The 20,679-nt window shown below is 45.4% G+C and overlaps 1 protein-coding gene across 2 annotated transcripts in view; it reads right to left on the reverse strand.

The window, feature by feature from the left end:
• Nucleotides 1-14,569, reverse strand: part of hephl1a (hephaestin-like 1a) — a 146,878-nt gene extending 132,309 nt beyond the window's left edge. For both annotated transcript variants that reach the window (XM_070891980.1, XM_070891981.1), the window contains exon 1: nucleotides 14,362-14,569. In XM_070891980.1, the coding sequence (XP_070748081.1) occupies nucleotides 14,362-14,513 (152 nt within the window). In that variant the 5' untranslated portion in view covers nucleotides 14,514-14,569. The remainder of the gene's footprint in view (nucleotides 1-14,361) is intronic.
• Nucleotides 14,570-20,679: the final 6,110 nt, after the last annotated feature.

Consider the following 20,679-nt stretch of genomic DNA (forward strand, 5'->3'; position numbering starts at 1 on the left):
AGGCTGGGGAGCGGAAGGAGCAGTGTCCAGCCTAGCCCAACAGTCTGCATGGCCCCCGGCCTGCGAGCACCATCGGAGCAGGCCGGGGAGCGGAAGGAGCAGCGTCATTGCAAGGCCACGTATGGTACTATGCTCATGGATGCGCCAGTGTCGATTTCCATGTGTATCCTGGTTCCTGCAATGTCTACTTGGATGACGATACTTTGCAAATCGTTGTTAGATAATCTTGTACTCCTGATGACGTGTATCTCCAGAAACTCCTCATCCTGTTGCTTCTCTTCAATGCTATATAGTGTCTGCCGATTTCTACTTATAGCACTGAAAGTCGGTTTACTCTTCAGTCGGTATGTCTTTGCAAGATGCCCTGTTTTCTTGCAGAAGAAACACTCTGCCTTCACATATGGACAACTTTGAGCAATGTGTTGTCCCAGGCACTGATAGCACGACTTCAATTTACTGTTATTGTGGCCAGCTGCTGAGGCCTTCGGGCCCAACTACCTTTTACTACTAACCTGCAGGCGATTCATCTCAGTTGTCTGATGACTGGAAATGGTGTGAAATTCTGGGGAGTACTAGTTGGCCATATCCATTGACATAACTGTCCAACAAGCTAAATCAAAAGTCAAGTTAGGAGCTGTCAACAACTTTCTTCTGATTGCTTCATTTTTCATCCCACAAACAAAGCGATCACGCAATGCTTGGTCCTGAAAGTTTCCGAATTTACAGTGAATGGATAGCTTTATTAATGCTATAATGTACTCACTGATGCTCTCATCAGTTAATTGATTTCGTATTCCAAAATGATAACTCTCAGAAATTTCCAGGGGCCCAGGACTGTAGTGCTATTCTAACCTCCATTAGTGGCGTGTCCTTTGGCTTAATGGGAACAAGCATATTTTTCAAAGTTTCATGCACCTTGGGGCCTGCTTCAGTCAAGAAAATAGCCCGTTTTCTTTCTAACACCACCCAGTTATGGTTTTCATCATCGGGGACTTCGACGGTACTATTTGCGGTGAAAAACATTTCTAGCCGCTCTACATACACTCCGAAAGTCTCTCAGTCACGACGGAACGCACCCAAGTGTCCTATCTATTACTTCCATAGGCGCAGCAATCTGGACTCCAAATTCAGCCAAGTGTGCTTGTAATTTACCTTGGATTTTGAGCTGTTCTGCAAAACAAAGAACCTTTCAAAGTCTCGCTGTTGTTTGGTTGGATGATCCACCAACAAAAATTTCAGCTACGGAGTCTGATTATCCTATCTTCATCGCGAATGTGATATATTCTTTGTATCACAAACGCACTAAACACAAGATGGCTCTACAGAAAACTTATCATGTGGTGGTTCAGGGGTAGAATTCTCGCCTGCTATGCGGGACACCCGGGGTCATTTCCCAGCCAATACAGTGCTCCCAGCTTTGAGATCAGTCATGATCTTATTGAATGGTGGAACAGGTTCGAGGGGCCAAATGGCCCACTCCTGCTCCTATTTCTTATGTTCTTATGTGACCTTTGTCATATGACCCTATATTGTATTTACATCTGCAGTTGCATTACCAGAGTAGTCCACCAGATGGAACAGTAGTCCACTAGAGGGAGCTCTATTACAGCGCTCTGGAGCGCAGCGCTAACTTACTGTGTAATGCCCTCTTGTGGCATTAATGAAGTCCTCTGACCCAAAGTTCCCATCCACAGTCGCCATTGCTACTTCTTATAGCCTCTGGGAGTGAGGCTGTGGAGTTTGCAAGGCATTGTGGGCAATGAATTCAAAACCAATAAAAATTAAAATCAACTGAAAAAATGCATTTTCAGTCCTTGCTGCCTTTCAAAATAAACAAAATCTTTAAAAATAATTCCCAAATGGCAGTCTTCAGCTCTTAAAGCTGAATTGTCTTTCACACTAAAAAAGATGGTAAAAGTACTTCAGCACTAACACAAATGGCTCAGCAAGACATGAAAGGGGCACCCAGGGTCTCGCACACAGCACTCCAGCTTTGTGCAGGGGTTCAACATTGCAAGAGAGGTCCTCTACTCAGCTCAGACAGTATCTCGATCTAAGATGTGAACTCTGTTTCTCTCTCCATGGATGTAGCCTGACCTGTTGAGTATCTGCAGCATTTTCTGCCTTCTCAGAGGCCTTCCGTTGCCATCTGAAGCCTTGCAAGTATCCAGCAGACTTAAAAAAACTTAACATCTATTGCAGTAAGCCACTACTTCAATAAAATCCAAAAACCCCGTCTGAAAGCTTAAATCCTAACTTACCTGAATGATGTATCTGTCTCTTTAAGAGGTGCTGACATCACCACTGTCAGCCTGCTTGCAAGCCAGGTTTACCTGGTGTGCTTAGGACCCAGTGCTGAATTCAGCATTTGGGTCAAAGTTCGAATTGGTTATCTTAAGTTGGCGTTGCATGCAGATTGGCACCACCATGCAGCCGTTTTTTTCTCCAGGTAAAGGGAAGGATGAAAATGGCCGCTGCCGCAGGACACACCACCAGCTGGCAAAATAGTGGTGGCTGGCATTTTAGCGCCATATGCTTTCATTTTTGTAACAAGTCTATTAATGGTTATGATGGTTCAGCACAAAATGGTTTAAACATTAGGCTTCCACTCACTGAATGTGCAGTTGGTCTGTGACCACACACGCAAAATCCTCACCATGAATGCCCGCTATCCTGGCAGCAGCTACCATGCCTTCATCCTGCACCAGACCAGTGTGCCAGCTCTGTTCCAGCCACATCAAGCTTGCGGCTGGCTGCTTGGAGACAAGGGATATCTGCTCTCCACCTAGCTCATGACTCCTCTCTACAACACCACCACTCCTGCCTAGCACTCATACAATGAGAGCCATGCCACCACCAGGAACATCATTGAGCAAACCATCGGAGTGCTGAAACAACGGTTCCGCTGCCTTGACCGCTCAGGAGGAGTCCGCTAGTACTCGCCTGAGCGGGTGTCCCTATTCGTCATTGTCTGCTGCATGCTGCACAACCTCGCCATCATGAGGGCACAGCCATTGCCCATCAGGCATAGTCGCACCATCTGAGGACGACGAGGAGAAGGAGCAGGAGCAGCAACAACAGAGATGGAGGAGGCAGCGAGTCCATCACGATTCTGCAAGGGAGGTCTGCGACCATCCCATCAGACTTCGGTTCGAGTGAATTCCATCCCACTTCCTCTGGACCTCCCCATCACCACATCCATTTTCCCTTCCATTCCAAAGCCCCGAAACTGAAATGAGAGACAACAGCAAACAATAAACATTCCAATCCAAATTTATATCAAACCAACAAATGCTTACAAAATGTATTTACTAATCACCCTCGTGCATTTCCTTATATCCTCTCTTTGTTTAAACTATATTACTGCTTAGTGTCTCCCCAGCGGCTGCAGCACGGTTGGTGGAAGGCTGCTATGTATCAGGGCCAGAGACTACAGATGGCCTTGCAGGACACCCTCGACCAGCTCTGGGCCTGGAAGGTCCCACCTCAGGCTGGGCGGTGGCAATCTGGGCTGGCTGGGTGACAGCCAAGGTCAAGTGCAATGGCGGAGTGGCAGTAGGGGGCTCTGGAATGCTGTCATCCGGACAGCAGGTTCCTGCTACACTGATTCAATGTCACTCCCCTGGAGCACAGTTTGGTGGGCTGCTGAGACACCATGGGATCCCCAGTGGATTGTGGTGGACTCAGGGGCGATGGCAGCAGTTAGAGAATGCTTGGCATGAGAGCAGTCTGAGACTGGATGCCAGCAGTCATTGGCAGCATTAACCAGTCAGACTATGCATGGCATCAAGCTGAGACTGCATGAGAGCAGTCTGAGACTTGATGCCAGCACTCACTGACGGCATGATAGCACCAAGACATTGCGCGGCATCAAGCTAAGACTGCATGAGAGCAGTCTGAGCTTCCATGCCACCAACCATTGTCTGCATTACAGCACCAATACGTTGCGTTGCTTCTGCCTGTGCCGCAATGGAAGCTGCCACATCACCCATGACACGCATCATGAGGTCTGGATCCGCACGGTCTCTCTGAACGTTCACCATCGTCTGCACACTGGCAATGATGGGCTCCATGGTGTGTGCAGAGTTCTGTGCAATGCTGGCTCTGCAAGGCTCTCGGGCACCGTTGCCATTGCATCTATCATGTCGTAGTGCATGGCCATCACCCTTTGTGTGAATGCCTCCCCATCGCCCTCCGGGGAGATGGCTCCCAAGGTTCCCTTTGCTCTTGACCATGCTGTAGCCTGCTAGGCCCCAGTGCATGACCCAGTGCAGACCCCTCTACTAGCCTAACCGCTAAGGAATGCATAGTGCAAGTATTGGAGCTGCGGGTGAGAGAAGCAATGGTGCAGTGCTCGGCTCCTTCTGCTCTTCCTCTCCCTCCAGAATATCTTGTGGGGAGCTCAGGTGCAGGATGGACAGCTTCTGCCTGGTTATCTGAAAGCATAAATGGCACAAGGCTTGCATTAAAGTGAGGGCAGTGGGGTCCGAATGGAGCAAGGAAATCAGGAGCGGGATAGTGATAAAGTCTTCTGGTGGGGGAGTGGGGTGAAGTGGGATGAGAGAGAGGGGATAAAGATACCATTGTTTCCCCCAGCGGGGTCAATGTCTGCCAGCCACGGCGCCCACGAGCCTCAGCACTCGCTTCTCAAGGTCAGAGAGGGCCGCAGTTCAGGTTCACCTCCTCCAGTCCTCTGCTGCTCCCATCTGGTATGTGCCGTCTTGGCCTGCAAAAGGAACTCGTGTGAGTAAGAATCCAGCTATGTATGTGGAAGGTTTGCCTGCCATGGTTGAATAGCTATGAATGTAGGAAAAGTAATGTATGCAGATGCTTGGTGCTTGCGTGGTGTGAAAGTGATGGTTTGCAAGTGTGCACAGACAGAGGTTGAGAGGCTGGTATGGAGTAGGTGTGTAAGTTTGTGCTAACCTTCACCACCCGATATAGGTCGTTGAATGTTTTGCGGCACTCGGTGAGGCTTCTCTGCACCACAGTGCTGGTCAACACCTCCCAGGCCACCTCTTGTCATATGGCCTGGAAAACCTGCGGAGATGGCCTCTTTCCCGATGTAGGGAACAGCGACTCCCTCCTGGTCTCGAGTGCCCCCACCAATGCCTCCATTGAGCTGCATCATTGAATCTTGTAGCCCTCTTCCTTGAACGGGGATTACCAGCAACCATTTCATGAGCTTCCTCAGCTCCAGAGATGTGTGACTGACTTCAGCAATGTTGAAAATGAGCAGCAGCAGGTTCAAATGATCTCCCCTTCAAGAGCCAGATGGAGCTGGAGTCAAGGATTGAAGGCTGATTGCTGAATGGAACTCAGCTGAAATTGGGTAAGTGGTTGTGAACAGCACCTCTGCAACGCCCAGCTGAAGCCATGTACTTTTGGGATGAAAACACCCAATTTCACACAATTTAGCAAGGCATCCCGCCGGGTGCTAAAGTTTCTAAAAGTAAAAAATGACATCCCAAACAGGGCGCTACTGAATTTCCCCCCCTAGGTGTTCCAAACTTAGCTGAAATTAGCCTTATCTTAATTGCTGTTTTAAGAGTCAACCATTTGCCCAAGTCCACTGGGTTTGGGGCACTGCATTCACTCTGTCTGCTATCTGTTCCCAAGTGTGTTATATCAGACACTTCTGGGGAGAGGCCCTTTAGTTCCACACAGTGGAGCTCATCTATTTCTTATTTTCTGTATTAGTACTTCCTGTATCTGGATGTCAAAGTGCTTTTTGCAAACCCTAGATGCCTCTACTGTACATCACTGAGTAAACCCTGAACCTACTTTCTCCTGCACTAATGCACAGATTTAAATGCTTTCCTAATATAGTTAACAACAGCAACTTTAATTTATATAAGCACCATTAATATAGCAAAACGTCCCAAGGAATTTCACCTTTTGGGGTCAGACCCAAGCAGGAATAGGAATGTAGCCAACAGAGGTGGCCAAAGAGGTAGGTTTTAAAGACCATTTTGCAAGTGGGGAGAAATCTAGCAAGACAAAAATTAGGGAGGCAGTTCTAGAATGTAGGGCAAAATGGCGTTTCACAGATAGCAGAGCAGAGGGAAGGCAAATGAGCACCATAAGAGTAGATGGTATATACAGGGATAGAGGGCTTGAAGTGCTTCCAATGGCAGACAGTGAGAGATCGGAAGGCAAATATGAAGATTTTGAAGTTGAATCATTGAGGGATGGGGAGCTAATGGCAGCAAGGATGACAGTGAAAGTTGAGTGGGTTTTATACATAGGACAAGGACAGCAAATTGATATTGGGAGAACTATTCAGGATTGTGGTTAACATCATTACTTATATTTATCTGCTGACCATTTTCCACCCCTCATATCTCCTTTAGCCTGTCACAGCAAATTCTATATTCCCCTCGGAGTTTCTTCCATCTTTTCCCTCTGATCATTTTTAGCTCCTATTTTACATTTGGGATTATAAGGCAAACAGCACCAGTAAGGACCAAATATCCATTCATCTTGCAACATGTCTATTTAGCTTACCTTATTGGCTATATACAGGTATTACCTCGCACACTCAATATTACTGTTATTTTATGCTTGTTCAATTTTTCCCCCAACTGTGCAACACTTACCAGTTAATTTATTTGCGTTTCCTTTCATTCCTTTGAAGTTTGCCTTTTTAAAGTCATATTTGGTCCTTACTGGTGCTGTTTGCCTTATAATCCCAAATGTAATCACATTAGCCTAGAAGTTGTTATTTATGTACTGTTCGGAGTTTAGTTGTGTGTTACTGAAGTTTCTGGAAGAATTTTCCTTGGCACTTTAACCACTGGTATTCCTGTTTTCAGCAGCGTGTGCAAACTGTGCCATTCCTGACTGGCCAATGGAGCATTAGGGCTCATTCAACAACTGACAGGCACTTAACTGATCTGGCATACAAATACAAATACAAATACCTCAAGTATTTGCCCAAGAGAGAGCAGTGTAGGAACTCGTGCTGCAATTTGCCTGGAAAATGAAGGGCTGTCCAAATAAGAACCACTCAAATGACGAACTGGTGGGAGTCCATGAACTGAGGGGAAAGTCGGCAGCACAGTAAGGTACAGAAACATACCCTGCTCAAAAGCAGATTATTCAGCAAGCATTGAAGCAGATTTTAGACAGAGCGGTATTGTTTGCAGTGTCCAGCTGATCTGGGTACAGGCTAAAAACATAACTTACCCAAAGAAAGCTACTAAGAGAAGGTTGCAGTGCAACTCACTATACAAAATACTTGCCCCAAACTTGCATGCTGCAAAGTATACCCCCAAAACCGGTGACTCATTTGTGCTGAACCATCTGAAACATTCATGCAAATCCACATATGACAATATAATGGCATGATATATGCTCAAATGTGATGGGCAGATGTGCACACTATCTGTACTACTGTAACAAAATCTCAAGACTACTCATCTGCCTGTAGGACAAAAAGATTCATAATAAAAAACTGAGCAGCATCGGACGAGCACCTCGACATCGGAAGCCCTTGAACTTGTTTGAGGAAGCTGCCTGCATATCACTGGCCAAGCCATCATTGAGGGAGTTGGAGAGAAAATGCGGATTCCCACATTCAGTGATAGTGCAATCCTGCCCTTATGTTTGTTGCCTTGTGACGGATACATTGACATTTAACAACAAAAACATCACAAGTAGTATCTTACTATGCAAGCACTGTTTGAAAGATATTTTCTTTTTGTAGCATTTTGACATATTGTCATCTTTCGTCTTTGTAGGCATAAAGGAACAGAGCACCTTGAGAAGATAACATCATCATCATCATAGGCAGTCCCTCGGGATCGAGGAAAACTTGCTCCACTCTTAAAATGAGTTCTTAGGTGGCTGAACAGTCCAATACATCATCATCATCATAGGCGGTCCCTCGAGTCGAGGATGACTTGCTTCCACACCAAAAAGTTCACAGGTGCTTCAATGAAGGGCCTAATATTCCAGATCCAGAACTAAATCTTGGAGTGGAAAATGCCTGTGCATGGATTTTTTTTTAAAAAGTGTGGTGGCCGTTGCACACCAGCCACCACACGGGATTGACAGAGCTAGGTCTTCGTCCAGTGGCAAGGGTTAACCAGGACGACTGGAGACCAACTCTGCTGCACGGACCTAGTGCGCACACATATCGCAGTGTGGGCTGGCCCGTGCTGCCCCTGAGCCTTCGCCTCTTCTGGGCCCTGAACTCACGCCTCTCCTTGGTCCCGACCTCGCCGCTCATGTTGCACCTGCCCACGCTCCAGCCACCTGGATCTTAGTGACGTCCAATCGAGTCGCCCTCTTCGCTGCCATTGCTCTCCTGCTCCAGCACGTGCTGCTCCCTGGAGTGGTATGCCGCCATGTTGCTCCTTCCGCTCCCCGGCCTGCTCCGATGGTGCTCGCAGGCCGGGGGCCCATCAGTGAAGTACCAGATGGATAGTGGAACCATAGCCCAAGAATGAGTCAGCAATTTCAGGAGACATGGGGAAACTCGGAGTCCCTCTCATCACCGGCCGCTCTCCTCCTCCGTCGGCACCGCGCTTCCACTCAAACACCTCTGGCAGGAGACCCTATGGCTGTGAGGGTGGGGAGTGTACGTGTTGTGAAGTAGGGGAAACCAGATTGTGTGGGACAGGCGGATAGGATCAGCGGTTGATTTTCTGACACGTGTTCATGAGCCTCCCAGCCAGGAGCGTGAAGTCGGAGCTTTTGAAGCCCACCAGCAATTTCTCAGGGCAGTTAGGGATTATCAATAAATACAGCTTTAACAATACGAAAACCACAATCTTTGTCACAAGTGGGACAGATAGTCGTTGTGGGAAAGGGTGGGTGGGACTGGTTTGCCGCACGCTCTTTCCGCTGCCTGCGCTTGATTTCTGCAGGCTCTCAGCGACGAGATTCGAGGTGCCTAGCACCCTCCCGGATGCACTTCCTCCACTTAGGGTGGTCTTTGGCCAGGGACTCCCAGGTGTCAGTGGGGATGTTGCACTTTATCAGAGAGGCTTTGAAGGTGTCCTTGTAACGATTCCTCTGCCCACCTTTGGCTCGTTTGCCATGAAGGAGTTCCAAGTAGAGGGTTTGCTTTGGGAGTCTCGTCTCTGGCATGCGAACTATGTGGCCTGCCCAGCGGAGCTGATCAAGTGTGGTCAGTGTTTCAATGCTGAGGATGTTGGCCTGGTCGAGGAGCACCAGGTGAGCCATAGTTCATGAGTGAGGTTGAGCAATTAGTGACAGCAGATGATCCTATACTGGGGGGGGGGGGGGGGGGGGGGGGCGGGGCAGTCAGGTGTGACCTCAGTCACGGGGAGCGGAGTGTGCGTCAGGTATGACCGCAGTCACTGGGGGGGGGGGGGGTGGAGAAAGGACCTCAGTCACGGATGGGGGAGGGCAGTCAGACGCGACCTCCGTCACTGGGCCGGGGGAGGGAGGAGGAAGGTCATGTGTCCGAATTTGCTTCAATAGTGTGATCTCGCATCCTCGATAACTATATGCACATTTGTGAAACTTGTGCAACTGTTAAAATACATACTGCTAAAAGATTTTGTCTTGCTACACTTCACAACCTACAAATTCTGTCCTGGCTACTTTACTGTCTTCCCACCCACTGTGTCCCCGGATTCGGTTTAGAAAATTATGGTCACACTATACTTGGACACACATTACTACCATTCCTTTATCGTTGTTGAGTCAATATCCTTGAATTACCTGCCTTACTCCATCTGGTAGCATCATCACCATAATAACTGCTGCAGTTCAAGGCGGCCCACCACCACTTTCTCAGGGCAGTTAGGGATTATCAATAAATGCAGCTTTACCAGTATCGCCCGAATCCCAAGAACAAGTAAACGAAAACACACCTGTAAACACCGTAACTTGTATGCAGTTTCAGAGAAAGCAGGCAGAAGAGTTTTAATCTGTATCATGGTGCATTAGTTTAGGGGAAAGTACCTTGGCACCTGTTCTTATACTGTAGCTCAGATGATGGAATGAATTTTCCACTTGCCACCCGGCTTTGCGGATTGGTCACCAATTATAGAAAATCGCCTAATTTTAATTTTTATTGATTCCAATTGAAAGAAAAAGCGAACAATTCTATAATGGACCAGTGTTATATCTGGGTGGCAAGTTGAAAATCTACCCCGACATTACTCTGATGAATTGTCTCATGTGTGTGCTTATAATGGAGATAATGTGGTCAGACCCGAGTGTGATTTGACACACAAAATAAATTGTACTATAGACCAGCTGAATTTCCACAGCCAAGGCTGTGAATTTTGTGCAAAGATTATACTCTACCACAGGCATGACTCATGAGTAGGTGCTCAGGCCCTTCAGTTAATCTATAATAAAAGGCACATCTCTTTTTAAGTCCGGAGAATGAAGTACCCTGTACCTGTAATTCTCACCATTTCATTCTCAGGTCTTTGAAAATGTACAGTTGCTATTACACATTGCAGAAGAAATGTTCAAGCATCAGCATATCTTTGCTTTGCAAACCTCCTCCCTCCCACCCAATTACTGAAGGCATGCCGTCAAATTAATTTTTGCTTTTTAATATTTTGACTATAAACATCCATGAGCTTTACTTTAAGAAAATAATGGACCCACTTGTTAGACTTATTAATGAAAGCCAGTGCACATCCATTTCTGATAGCATAGATCAGAATAAACAAACTGGAGTAATATAGAATCATACAGCACAGAAGGAGGCCAGTTAGCCCATCATGCCAGTGCCAGCTCTTTGAAAAAACTATGTCATTAGTGCCACTCCCCTGCTCTTTCCCCACAGCTCTGCAAATGTTTCCATTTCAATTATATATACAATTCCCTTTTGAAAGTCACTACTGAATCTGTTTCCAACACCCTGTCAGGCAGAGTAATTCCAAATCATAACTCGCTGAGTAAAAATCTAAGGCAAAGGCGATCACATTGCAGTTTGTGTCAATTTATGAAGATCTAGTGACTATGTGTGGCTGTCTCAAATTTCCCCTGCATCATGTACAGCTCATCTGACAATTCTTTCATTGTCTCAACTTGCTGAAATACAATGATCTCTTTTACACTACATTTCCCCAATGCATCTGCCCCCAATCTGTGATGCTTCTGATTGATGTATGAAGGATTGCAAGAAAACATGTAAATTGGAATATATTTTTTGTTTTATGGAAAATGGTTACCTTTAACTGAGCACTGGTGCCAGCTACTTTGTAATGTTTCGAATATTTCAAACTACTGCCCCATCATCAACCTCCCTTCCCGCTCCTTGAACGTGTTGTCGTCTCCCAAATCCATGCCCAGCCTTCCCGCAATTCCATGTTTGACAATCCCTCCAATCCGGTTTCCTCGCCTGCCAGAGTACCAAAATGTCTCTCATAAAAGTCACAAATGACATCCTTTTTGACTGTGACAAAGGCAAACTATCCCTCCTCATGCTTCTTGACTTGTCTGCAGCAGCCTTTGACAATGTTGACCATTCCATCCTTCTCCAAAAACCTCTCCACCATCGCCCAGCTGGGTGGGACTGCACTCGCCTGGTTCCATTCTTATCTATCTAATTGTAGTCAGAAAATCACCTGCAATGGCTTCTCTTCCCGCCCCCGCATCATTACCTCTGATATCCCCCAAGGATCTATCTTTGGACTCCTCCTATTTCTCATCTACATGTTGCCCGCAACATCATCCGAAAATTCAGCATCAGTTTCCACATGTATGCTGATGACACCTAGCTCTACCTCACTACCACTTCTCTCGACCCCTCCATGGTCTCTAAATTGTGAGACTGCTTGTCCGACATTCAGTTCTGGAGGAGTGGATATTTTCTCCAATTGAATATTGGGAAGACTGAAGCCATTGTTTTCGGTTCCCGGTACAAACTCCGTTCCCTAGCCACTGAATCCATCCCTCTCCCCAACTTCTGTTTGAGGCTGAACCAGACTGTTCACAACCTTGGTGTCATATTTGATCCTGAAATTAGCTTTCGACCATATATCCGCAGCATAATTAAAACCGCCTATTTCCACCTCTGCAACGTCGCCTGCCTCCGCCCTTGCCTCAGCTCATTTGCTGCTGAAGCCTTCTTCCATACCTTTGTTATCTCTAGACTTGACTATTCCAACGCACTCCTGGCTGGCCTCCCACATTCTACCCTACGTAAACTAGAGGTGATCCAAAACTCGGCTGCCCGTGTCCTAACTCGCACCAAGTCCCGCTCATCCATCACCCCTGTGCTCACTGACCTACATTTGCTTCCAGTTAAGCAACGCCTCGATTTCAAAATTCTCATCCTTATTTTCAAATACCTCCATGGCCTCGCACATCCTTATCTCTAATCTCCTCCAGCCCCACAACCCTCCGAAATGGCTGCGCTCCTCTAATTCTGCCCTCTTGAGCATCCTTGATTATAATCGCTTAACCATTGGTGGCCGTGTCTTCTGTTGCCAAGGCCCCAAGCTCTGGAGTTCCCTGCCTAAACCGCTCTGCCTCTCTATCTCTCGTTCCTCCTTAAAACCTACCTCTTTGACCAAGCTTTTGGTTACCTGCATTAATTTCTACTTATGCAGCTCAGTGTCACATTTTTAATCTCATAATACTCTTGTGAAGCGCCTTGGGATGTTTCACTATATTAAAAGTGCTATATAAATACACGTTGAATAAGCAACCTGCCCGTTTGCAAAAAATATTATAGTCAACATTGTGTTAGCTATTGTGTAAGCCCGTGCTACAACACAAACTTTTCTGCTACTATTTAATTTTTAAACATACACTTAAGAATTTGTTGAAGACACAATCAGCTACACAAAAACATTCTCCCATTTAATTAATTGCTTCATTGAAACCTCACATCCAAAATGGAGGGAGTGAGATTTACCATCAAAAAGAATGATTGCAAACCTACTTAAAATGCAGAATTGTGCATTTTTGAAATGAGTGAGACTTGATAGATTGTACAAATATGGCAAGTGTGTTGCAAGGTAACACTTAAACTGAATAGCTATTGAGTAATCTAAAAAAAATCCACATTGCAAGGCAGTTTTCAGAAAATTAACTGATGTTTCTTGTACAGGGGAATTTATTTGCAATTACTACCTCCTCATCATCAAAATATAAATTGCATAAATAAATGTTAAAGCAGCATTGTCCCTTACAGAGAGTTCTCAGCATCCTACTTCAAAGACACAGCTGCATACCCACTCTGTCAACCACTTCTGCCGCTTGGTAAACTGCTGGATTACTACGCAATTTTCATGGAACTGACTTTTAATTAAACTTTTAAGATAGTTGATAGTTTTAAAATAGCAGACTTAACACATCATCTATTCACAAATCACATTACAACATTATAACAGTGTCCCTTTTTAAAGAATGCATCATCACGGAAAGCTTGACAGGGTAGATGCAAAGAGGATGTTTCCCCTCATAGGGGAATCTAGAACTAGGGGACATAGTTTCAGAATAAGGGGTCGCCCATTTAAAACAGAAATGAGGAGGAATTTCTTTTCTCAAAGAGGATCGTGAATTTTTGGAATTCTCTACCCCAGAGAGTTGTGGAGGCTGGGTCTTTGGACATATTTAAGGTGAGATAGACAGATTTTTGAATGATAAGGGAGTCAAGGGTTATGGGGAGCGGGCGGGGAAGTGGAGTTGCCAGGATCAGATCAGCCATGATCTTATTGATTGGCGGAGCAGGCTTGAGGGGCCAAATGGCCTACTCCTGCTCCTATTTCTTAAAGACTTGCATTTATATAACGCCTTTCACGACCACCGGATGTCTTACAGTGCTTTGCAGCAAATGAAGTGCTTTTTTGAGTGTAGTCCCTGTTGTACTGTCAAAAACGCGGCAACCAACTTGCACACAGCAAGTTTCCACAAACAGCAATGTGATAATGGCCAGATAATCTGTTTTTGTTATGTTGATTGAGAGATAAATATTGGCCAGGACACTGGGGATAACTCCCCTGCTCTTCCTAGAAATAGTGCCATGGGATCTTTTATGTCTACTTGAGAGAGCAGTCGGGGCCTCGGTTTAACGTCTCATCCGAAAGACACATGATAGATTATTTAACTTTCCAAAGACAAGCAAAGCTGCATTAAAAATGAAATGGGAAAAAGCAAGGTAGGTGGAAACAGACAAATAAAGAAGGCAACCTTGAGATTGGAAGGTGCCGGGTGTAACAGATATGAGAGGTGGTGGTACATTCCTTTATCTATAGTCATCTCCGTCTTCAGAAACGAATGCAGTCTCGCATTTTGAAGACACTATTGATAGTGATAGGAAAGGCTAAAGATTTCGAAACACAAACACTGCCGGCTGCAATCAATAGTTATGACCCGCTGAAGGCAATATTTTCAATAATTCCCTTTTCTACATACTTATCCTGTTCCAGGTCCTGGTTTGTAAGGACGTTTGTGCCGCTGGGCGCGTAGTTCCACGTCTCTTCTTTGATTGCGATGTAGTAAGTTCGAGTGATTGAGTTTGCAATCTCGGAAAGGCTGAGGAATAGGAGAATGTGAATCGGACCCATCGTGTCACTTGTACTTCACTCCATGAGTGCTTCCTGAAGCTAGAGCCGTTGTTGAAACAGTTTTCAGATTTAGCTTCCCCCCCCCCCCCCTTTTTCTCACGTCACTGCATCATGTGGCTGACTGGAAACAGGGAGCTGGCTGACTGCCGCTTCTGGAAGGTGCCAGCCAATACTTGTCTCTGGAGAGATGCGGAGTGTGCCAACCGTGATTTTTTTCTAAGTGGTCACAGTTTCCTGTTTGATAATTTTGTAACGGTCTTTATTTCGTTAAAAATGGTAATGTGATTCTTTTTATTTTTGCATAAGAATGTAAGCAAATGAAACATTCAATTGTTCATAGAGAGATTATATGTATGGTTGTTAATTAAATGTAACAAAAAATGTTAATGCTTGAAAAGTTCACATTTTCCCTTCTAAAATGAATTATTGGAAAAATATACAAAAATAAAATGGATCCTATCACCATCACTTCAACATGTACATGCAAACACACTCAAGCAGCCCACTATCTAAAGTGGCACTGATGCAACAGGCACTCAATGTTTTCTGTTCTCTCTAGCTGATGGCACCAGGATAAAACCCAAAGACAAGACCTGAGGAGAGGTTCAATGTGGTGCATATTTCTGCAGGAGCTTAGTCGAGCACATGATTGGTATCCTTATACATCAGTTCAGATGACTGCAGAAATCAGAGTAAATGCTACAGTGCAATGACTCCAAGATTATTGTAGCCTGTTGTGTCCTGTGTAACATTGTCCTGCAAAGGGACAGAGCCCAAGAGCAAGCAGAAGAAGAAAATGAGCAGAAGATCTAGTTGAATCGGTAGACAAGGGGAAAAAAGCATAGGATAATAGCCATGAGCTTGGGGAGAGGCCTCCAACCTCCCCTTCCCACTCTCTAGTCTATCAACACCAAGAATCTCCATGGTCTTCTCCCCACTTTGGTGATGCCCCTCCCCTGTTTGCATGTGATGTCTCGTTATGCTCTGCCTCCTGCAAGCAACTTGAAATTAGAATGAAAAAGAAGGTAGGCCCAGCATTTGCACCTACCTGCTGTCTCCCAGTCTTCAGAGACTTTTGGTCTCGGGCCTGTAGGCATATGCCTGCATAAAGGCCCACGGATCCCAGGGATGCAGGCGGTTCAGAAACATTCCTGGGATTACATGGGCCAAGTCCTCCAATCAGAAAGGAGGATTCTTAATATGCTTGTGGAGATTCCATTTATGAACAGAATCCACATAAACCCTATTGGAATCCCCAAATAATTAATACAACTGGAATAAAAATAAATGTTTCCCTTTTTCAAATTTAATTAAAAATCCCTTCAATTCAATACATACAATAAAAATTAGATTTTTTTGAAAAATAATTTTAAATATTTTAATCTGGGCCAAAATTTACATAAACTAATTTTAAATGTTTGTGCATGATTTTTACATTTTTAATTTAAGATTTATATTAACCCTTACGCTGGTGAAAGCAGGCCCTATCCTATGCTTTTACCAGGCTAAGGGTTTTGCGGGCATTTGCTGGGCAGCAGTTGGGCAAATAATCCAACCCTGCGCCAGTGAAAGTAATTTTTGGGTCCGTTGACAGATCGCAAGTTCCGGGTTTTCGCGCATGCGCAGCACATGCGGAAACACAAAACTTGTGGGGCCTTTTCAGATGGCTTACGACAGCATACACTGGCAAAATTTGGGCCAAGTGCTCAGACCCAGTCAGCTTCTAGGGCTCTGTGAACAGGCAGCATTCTGGTACCTTGTGCTGGAAATACCCTTGGGGCTTGTTGCTTGGTATATTTAATGGGCTACAGAGTTAACATGTTGATATAGCAATATTACACAGGAGCAACACAAGCATTCCTGTGAATTTAGAAAGATGAACAGAAAGCAGAGTACTTTCTCTCTGTGTGGTGTACCACATTTAGATGATGTGCAGGTCAGGTGTAGTGTAGTGGTTGCTACTGGACTAATAATCCAAAGAAAGTTGGTACAAATTCCATCATAGAGAATTTTAATTCAGCTTTTAAAATTCTGGAACTAAAAAGCTTGTAAAAGTGACCTGGAAGCTGTCGTGTTTGTCATAAAAACCTAACTGGTTTACTAATGCCCTTGAGGGAAGGAAATTTGCTGTCCTTACCCAATCTGGTCTATGTGATTCCAGACGCACACCAACATGGTTGACTCTTAACTACACTCCAAAATGGCCTAGCAAACCACTTCAGTTGTATAAAACCACTACAAAGATTAACAAGCAGGTTGCAGTGGTCCAAGAACATCGCCCACCACCATCTTCTCAGGACAACCAGGAATGAGCAATAAATCCAACCTTGCCAATGACATACATATCTTAAGAATGAATAAACAAAATATAGGGCAACATTGTAAAAGCAAGCCAATAAACCTTTTCTCATCTGGTCTCAGGCTCAGGCCAAAGGTGAGATGGTGTTTACTTGTTGTGTCAGTTTTATGGCAGTTGGAGAGGCGGGAGTTCAGGGACATCGGAGCAGCCTATAAAGGCCAGCTGGTGCAGCTGCAGCAGGGAGAGAAGGCAAAAAAGAAGTAGAAAGAAATTGAAAGGTGACGTCACAGCCAAGGGAGTAAGTGATTGGCTGGTGATTGGTGAGTATTTTTTTCTTTCTTTTCTTTATCAGTAAGTAACCTTTAGCATTTGTGTCGCCAAATTAAGTTAATATAGGGGTTAAGTCATGGCAGGAGAGCTCGAACACGTGTTATGCTCCTCCTGTACTATGTGGGAAGTCAGGGACACTCAACTACATATGTGGGAAGTGTATCCGGCTGCAGCTCCTGACAGACCGCATTGCGGCACTGGAGCTGCGGATGGATTCACTCTGGAGCATCCACAATGCTGAGAATGACATGAATAGCATGTTTAGTGAGTTGGTCAGACCGCAGGTAAAGGTTACACAGACAGATAGGGGATGGGTGACCAACAGGAAGAGCAGTGGAAGGAAGGTAGTGCAGGGGTCCCCTGCGGTCATCCCCCTGCAAAACAGATACATCGCTTTGGGTACTGTTGAGGGGGATGACTCATCAGGGGAGGGCAGCAGCAGCCAAGTCCATGGCACCGTGGGTGGCTCTGCTGCACAGGAGGACAGGAAAAAGAGTGGGAGAGCTATAGTAGGGGATTCTATTGTAAGGGGAATAGATAGACGTTTCTGCGGCCGCAACCAAGACTCCAGGATGGTATGTTGCCTGTCTGGTGCAAGGGTCAACAATGTCTCAGAGCGGGTGCAGGACATTTTGAAGGAGGAGAGTAAACAGCCAGTTGTCATGGTGCATATAGGTACCAACGATATAGGTAAAAAACGGGATTAGGTCTTACAAGATGAATTTAGGGAGCTAGGAGCTAAATTAAAAAGTAGGACCTCAAAAGTAGTAATCTCAGGATTGCTACCAGTGCCACGTGATAGTCAGAGTAGGAATCGCAGGATAGCTCAGATGAATACGTGGCTTGAGGAGTGGTGCAGAAAAGAGGGATTCAAATTCCTGGGGCATTGGAACCGGTTCTGGGGGAGGTGGGACCAGTACAAACCAGATGGTCTGTACCTGGGCAGGACCGGAACCAATGTCCGAGGGGGAGTGTTTGCTAGTGCTGTTGGGGAGGGGTTAAATTAATATGGCAGGGGGATGGGAACCTATGCAGGGAGACAGAGGGAAGTAGAATGGGGGCAGAAGCAAAAGATAGAAAGAAGAAAAGTAAAAGTGGAGGGCAGAGAAACCCAAGGCAAAAAGCAAAAAGGGCCACGTTACAGCAAAATCCTAAAGGGGCAAAGGGTGTTAAAAAGACAAGCCTGAAGGCTCTGTGCCTCAATGTGAGAAGTATTCAGAATAAGGTGGACGAATTAACTGCGCAGATAGCAGTTAACGGATATGATGTAATTGGCATCATGGAGACATGGCTCCAGGGTGACCAAGGCTGGGAACTTAACATCCAGGGGTATTCAACATTTAGGAAGGATAGACAGAAAGGAAAAGGAGGTGGGTGGCATTGCTGGTTAAAGAGGAAATTAATGCAATAGCAAGAAAGGACATTGGCTTGGATGATGTGGAATCTGTATGGGTGGAGCTACGGAATACCAAAGGGCAGAAAACGCTAGTGGGAGTTGTGTACAAACCGCCAAACAGTAGTAATGAGGATGGGGACAGCATCAAACAAGAAATTAGGGATGCGTGCAACAAAGTACAGCAGTTATCATGGGCGAGTTTAATCTACATATTGACTGGGCTAACCAAACTGGTAACAATGCGGCGGAGGACGATTTCCTGGAGTGTATTAGGGATGGTTTTCGAGACCAATATGTCGAGGAACCAACTAGAGGGCTGGCCATCCTAGACTGGGTGATATGTAATGAAAAAGGACTAATTAGCAATCTGGTCATGCGAGGCCCCTTGGGGAAGAGTGACCATAATATGGTAGAGTTCTTTATTAAGATGCAGAGTGACACAGTTAATTCAGAGACTGGGGTCCTGAACTTGGGGAAAGTTAACTTCGATGGTATGAGACGTGAATTGGCTAGAATAGACTGGCGAGTGATACTAAAAGGGTTGACGGTGGATAGGCAATGGCAAACATTTAAAGATCACATGGATGAACTTCAACAATTATACATCCCTGTCTGGAGTAAAAATAAAACAGGGAAGGTGGCTCAACCGTGGCTAACAAGGGAAATTAAGGATAGTGTTAAATCCAAGGAAGAGGCATATAAATTGGCCAGAAAAAGCAGCAAACCTGAGGACTGGGAGAATTTTGTAATACAGCAGAGGAGGACAAAGGGTTTAATTAGGAGGAGGGAAATAGAGTACGAGAGGAAGCTTGTGGGGAACATAAAAACTGACTGCAAAAGCTTCTATAGATATGTGAAGAGAAAAAGATTAGTGAAAACAAACGTAGGTCCCTTGCAGTCAGATTCAGGTGAATTTATAATGGGGAACAAAGAAATGGTGGACCAGTTAAACAAATACTTTGGTTCTGTTTCACGAAGGAAGACACAAATAACCTTCCAGAAATATTAGGGGACCGAGGGTCTAGTGAGAAGGAGGAACTGAAGGACATCCTTATAAAGCGGGAAATTGTGTTAGGGAAATTAATGGGATTGAAGGCCAATAAATCCCCGGGGCCTGATAGTCTGCATCCCAGAGTATTTAAGGAAGTGGCCATAGAAATAGTGGATGCATTGGTGATCATTTTCCAACAGTCTATTGACTCTGAATCAGTTCCTATAGACTGGAGGGTAGCTAATGTAACACCACCATTTAAAAAAGGAGGGAGAGAGAAAATGGGTAATTATAGACCGGTTAGCCTGACATCAGTAACGGTAGGTCATTGTAGGTTGGCACACAGGTACAGCAGGCGGTGAAGAAGGCAAATGGTATGTTGGCCTTCATAGTTAGGGGATTTGAGTATAGGAGCAGGGAGGTCTTACTGCAGTTGTACAGGTCCTTGGTGAGGCCTCACCTGGAATAGTGTGTTCAGTTTTGGTCTCCTAATCTGAAGAAGGACATTCTTGCTATTGAGGGAGTGCAGTGAAGGTTCACCAGACTGATTCCGAGGATGGCGGGACTGACATATGAGGAGAGACTGGTTCAACTGGGCCTTTATACACTGGAGTTTAGATGAGAGGGGATCTCATAGAAACTTACAAGAATCTGACGGGACTGGACAGGTTAGATGCGGGAAGAATGTTCCTAATGATGGGGAGGTCCAGAACCAGGGGACACAGTCTTAGGATAAGGGGTAGGTCATTTAGGACTGAGATGAGGAGAAACTTCTTCATTCAGAGAGTTGTTAACCTGTGGAATTCCCTACCGCAGAGAGTTGTTGATGCCAGTTCATTGGATATATTCAAGAGGGAGTTAGATATGGCCCTTACGGCTAAGGTGATCAAGAGGTATGGAAAGAAAGCAGGAAAGGAGTACTGAGGGAATGATCAGCCATGATCTTATTGAATGGTGGTGCAGGCTTGAATGGCCTACTCCTGCACCTATTTTCTATGTTTCTATGTTGCTGCTGCTCTATTTTGCAGGGGAGTTACCTTTCTCTGCAGGACCTCCTGCACTGGGATCTCCAAAGCCCGGATTACCAAATGGGGAATTCACAACTTTGACTACTTGTAGCCATTTCCCTCTTAGTTACAGGACAGCTTTA

This window comes from Pristiophorus japonicus, chromosome 10 (assembly GCF_044704955.1).
Source record: "Pristiophorus japonicus isolate sPriJap1 chromosome 10, sPriJap1.hap1, whole genome shotgun sequence".
Lineage (NCBI taxonomy): Eukaryota > Metazoa > Chordata > Chondrichthyes > Pristiophoridae > Pristiophorus > Pristiophorus japonicus.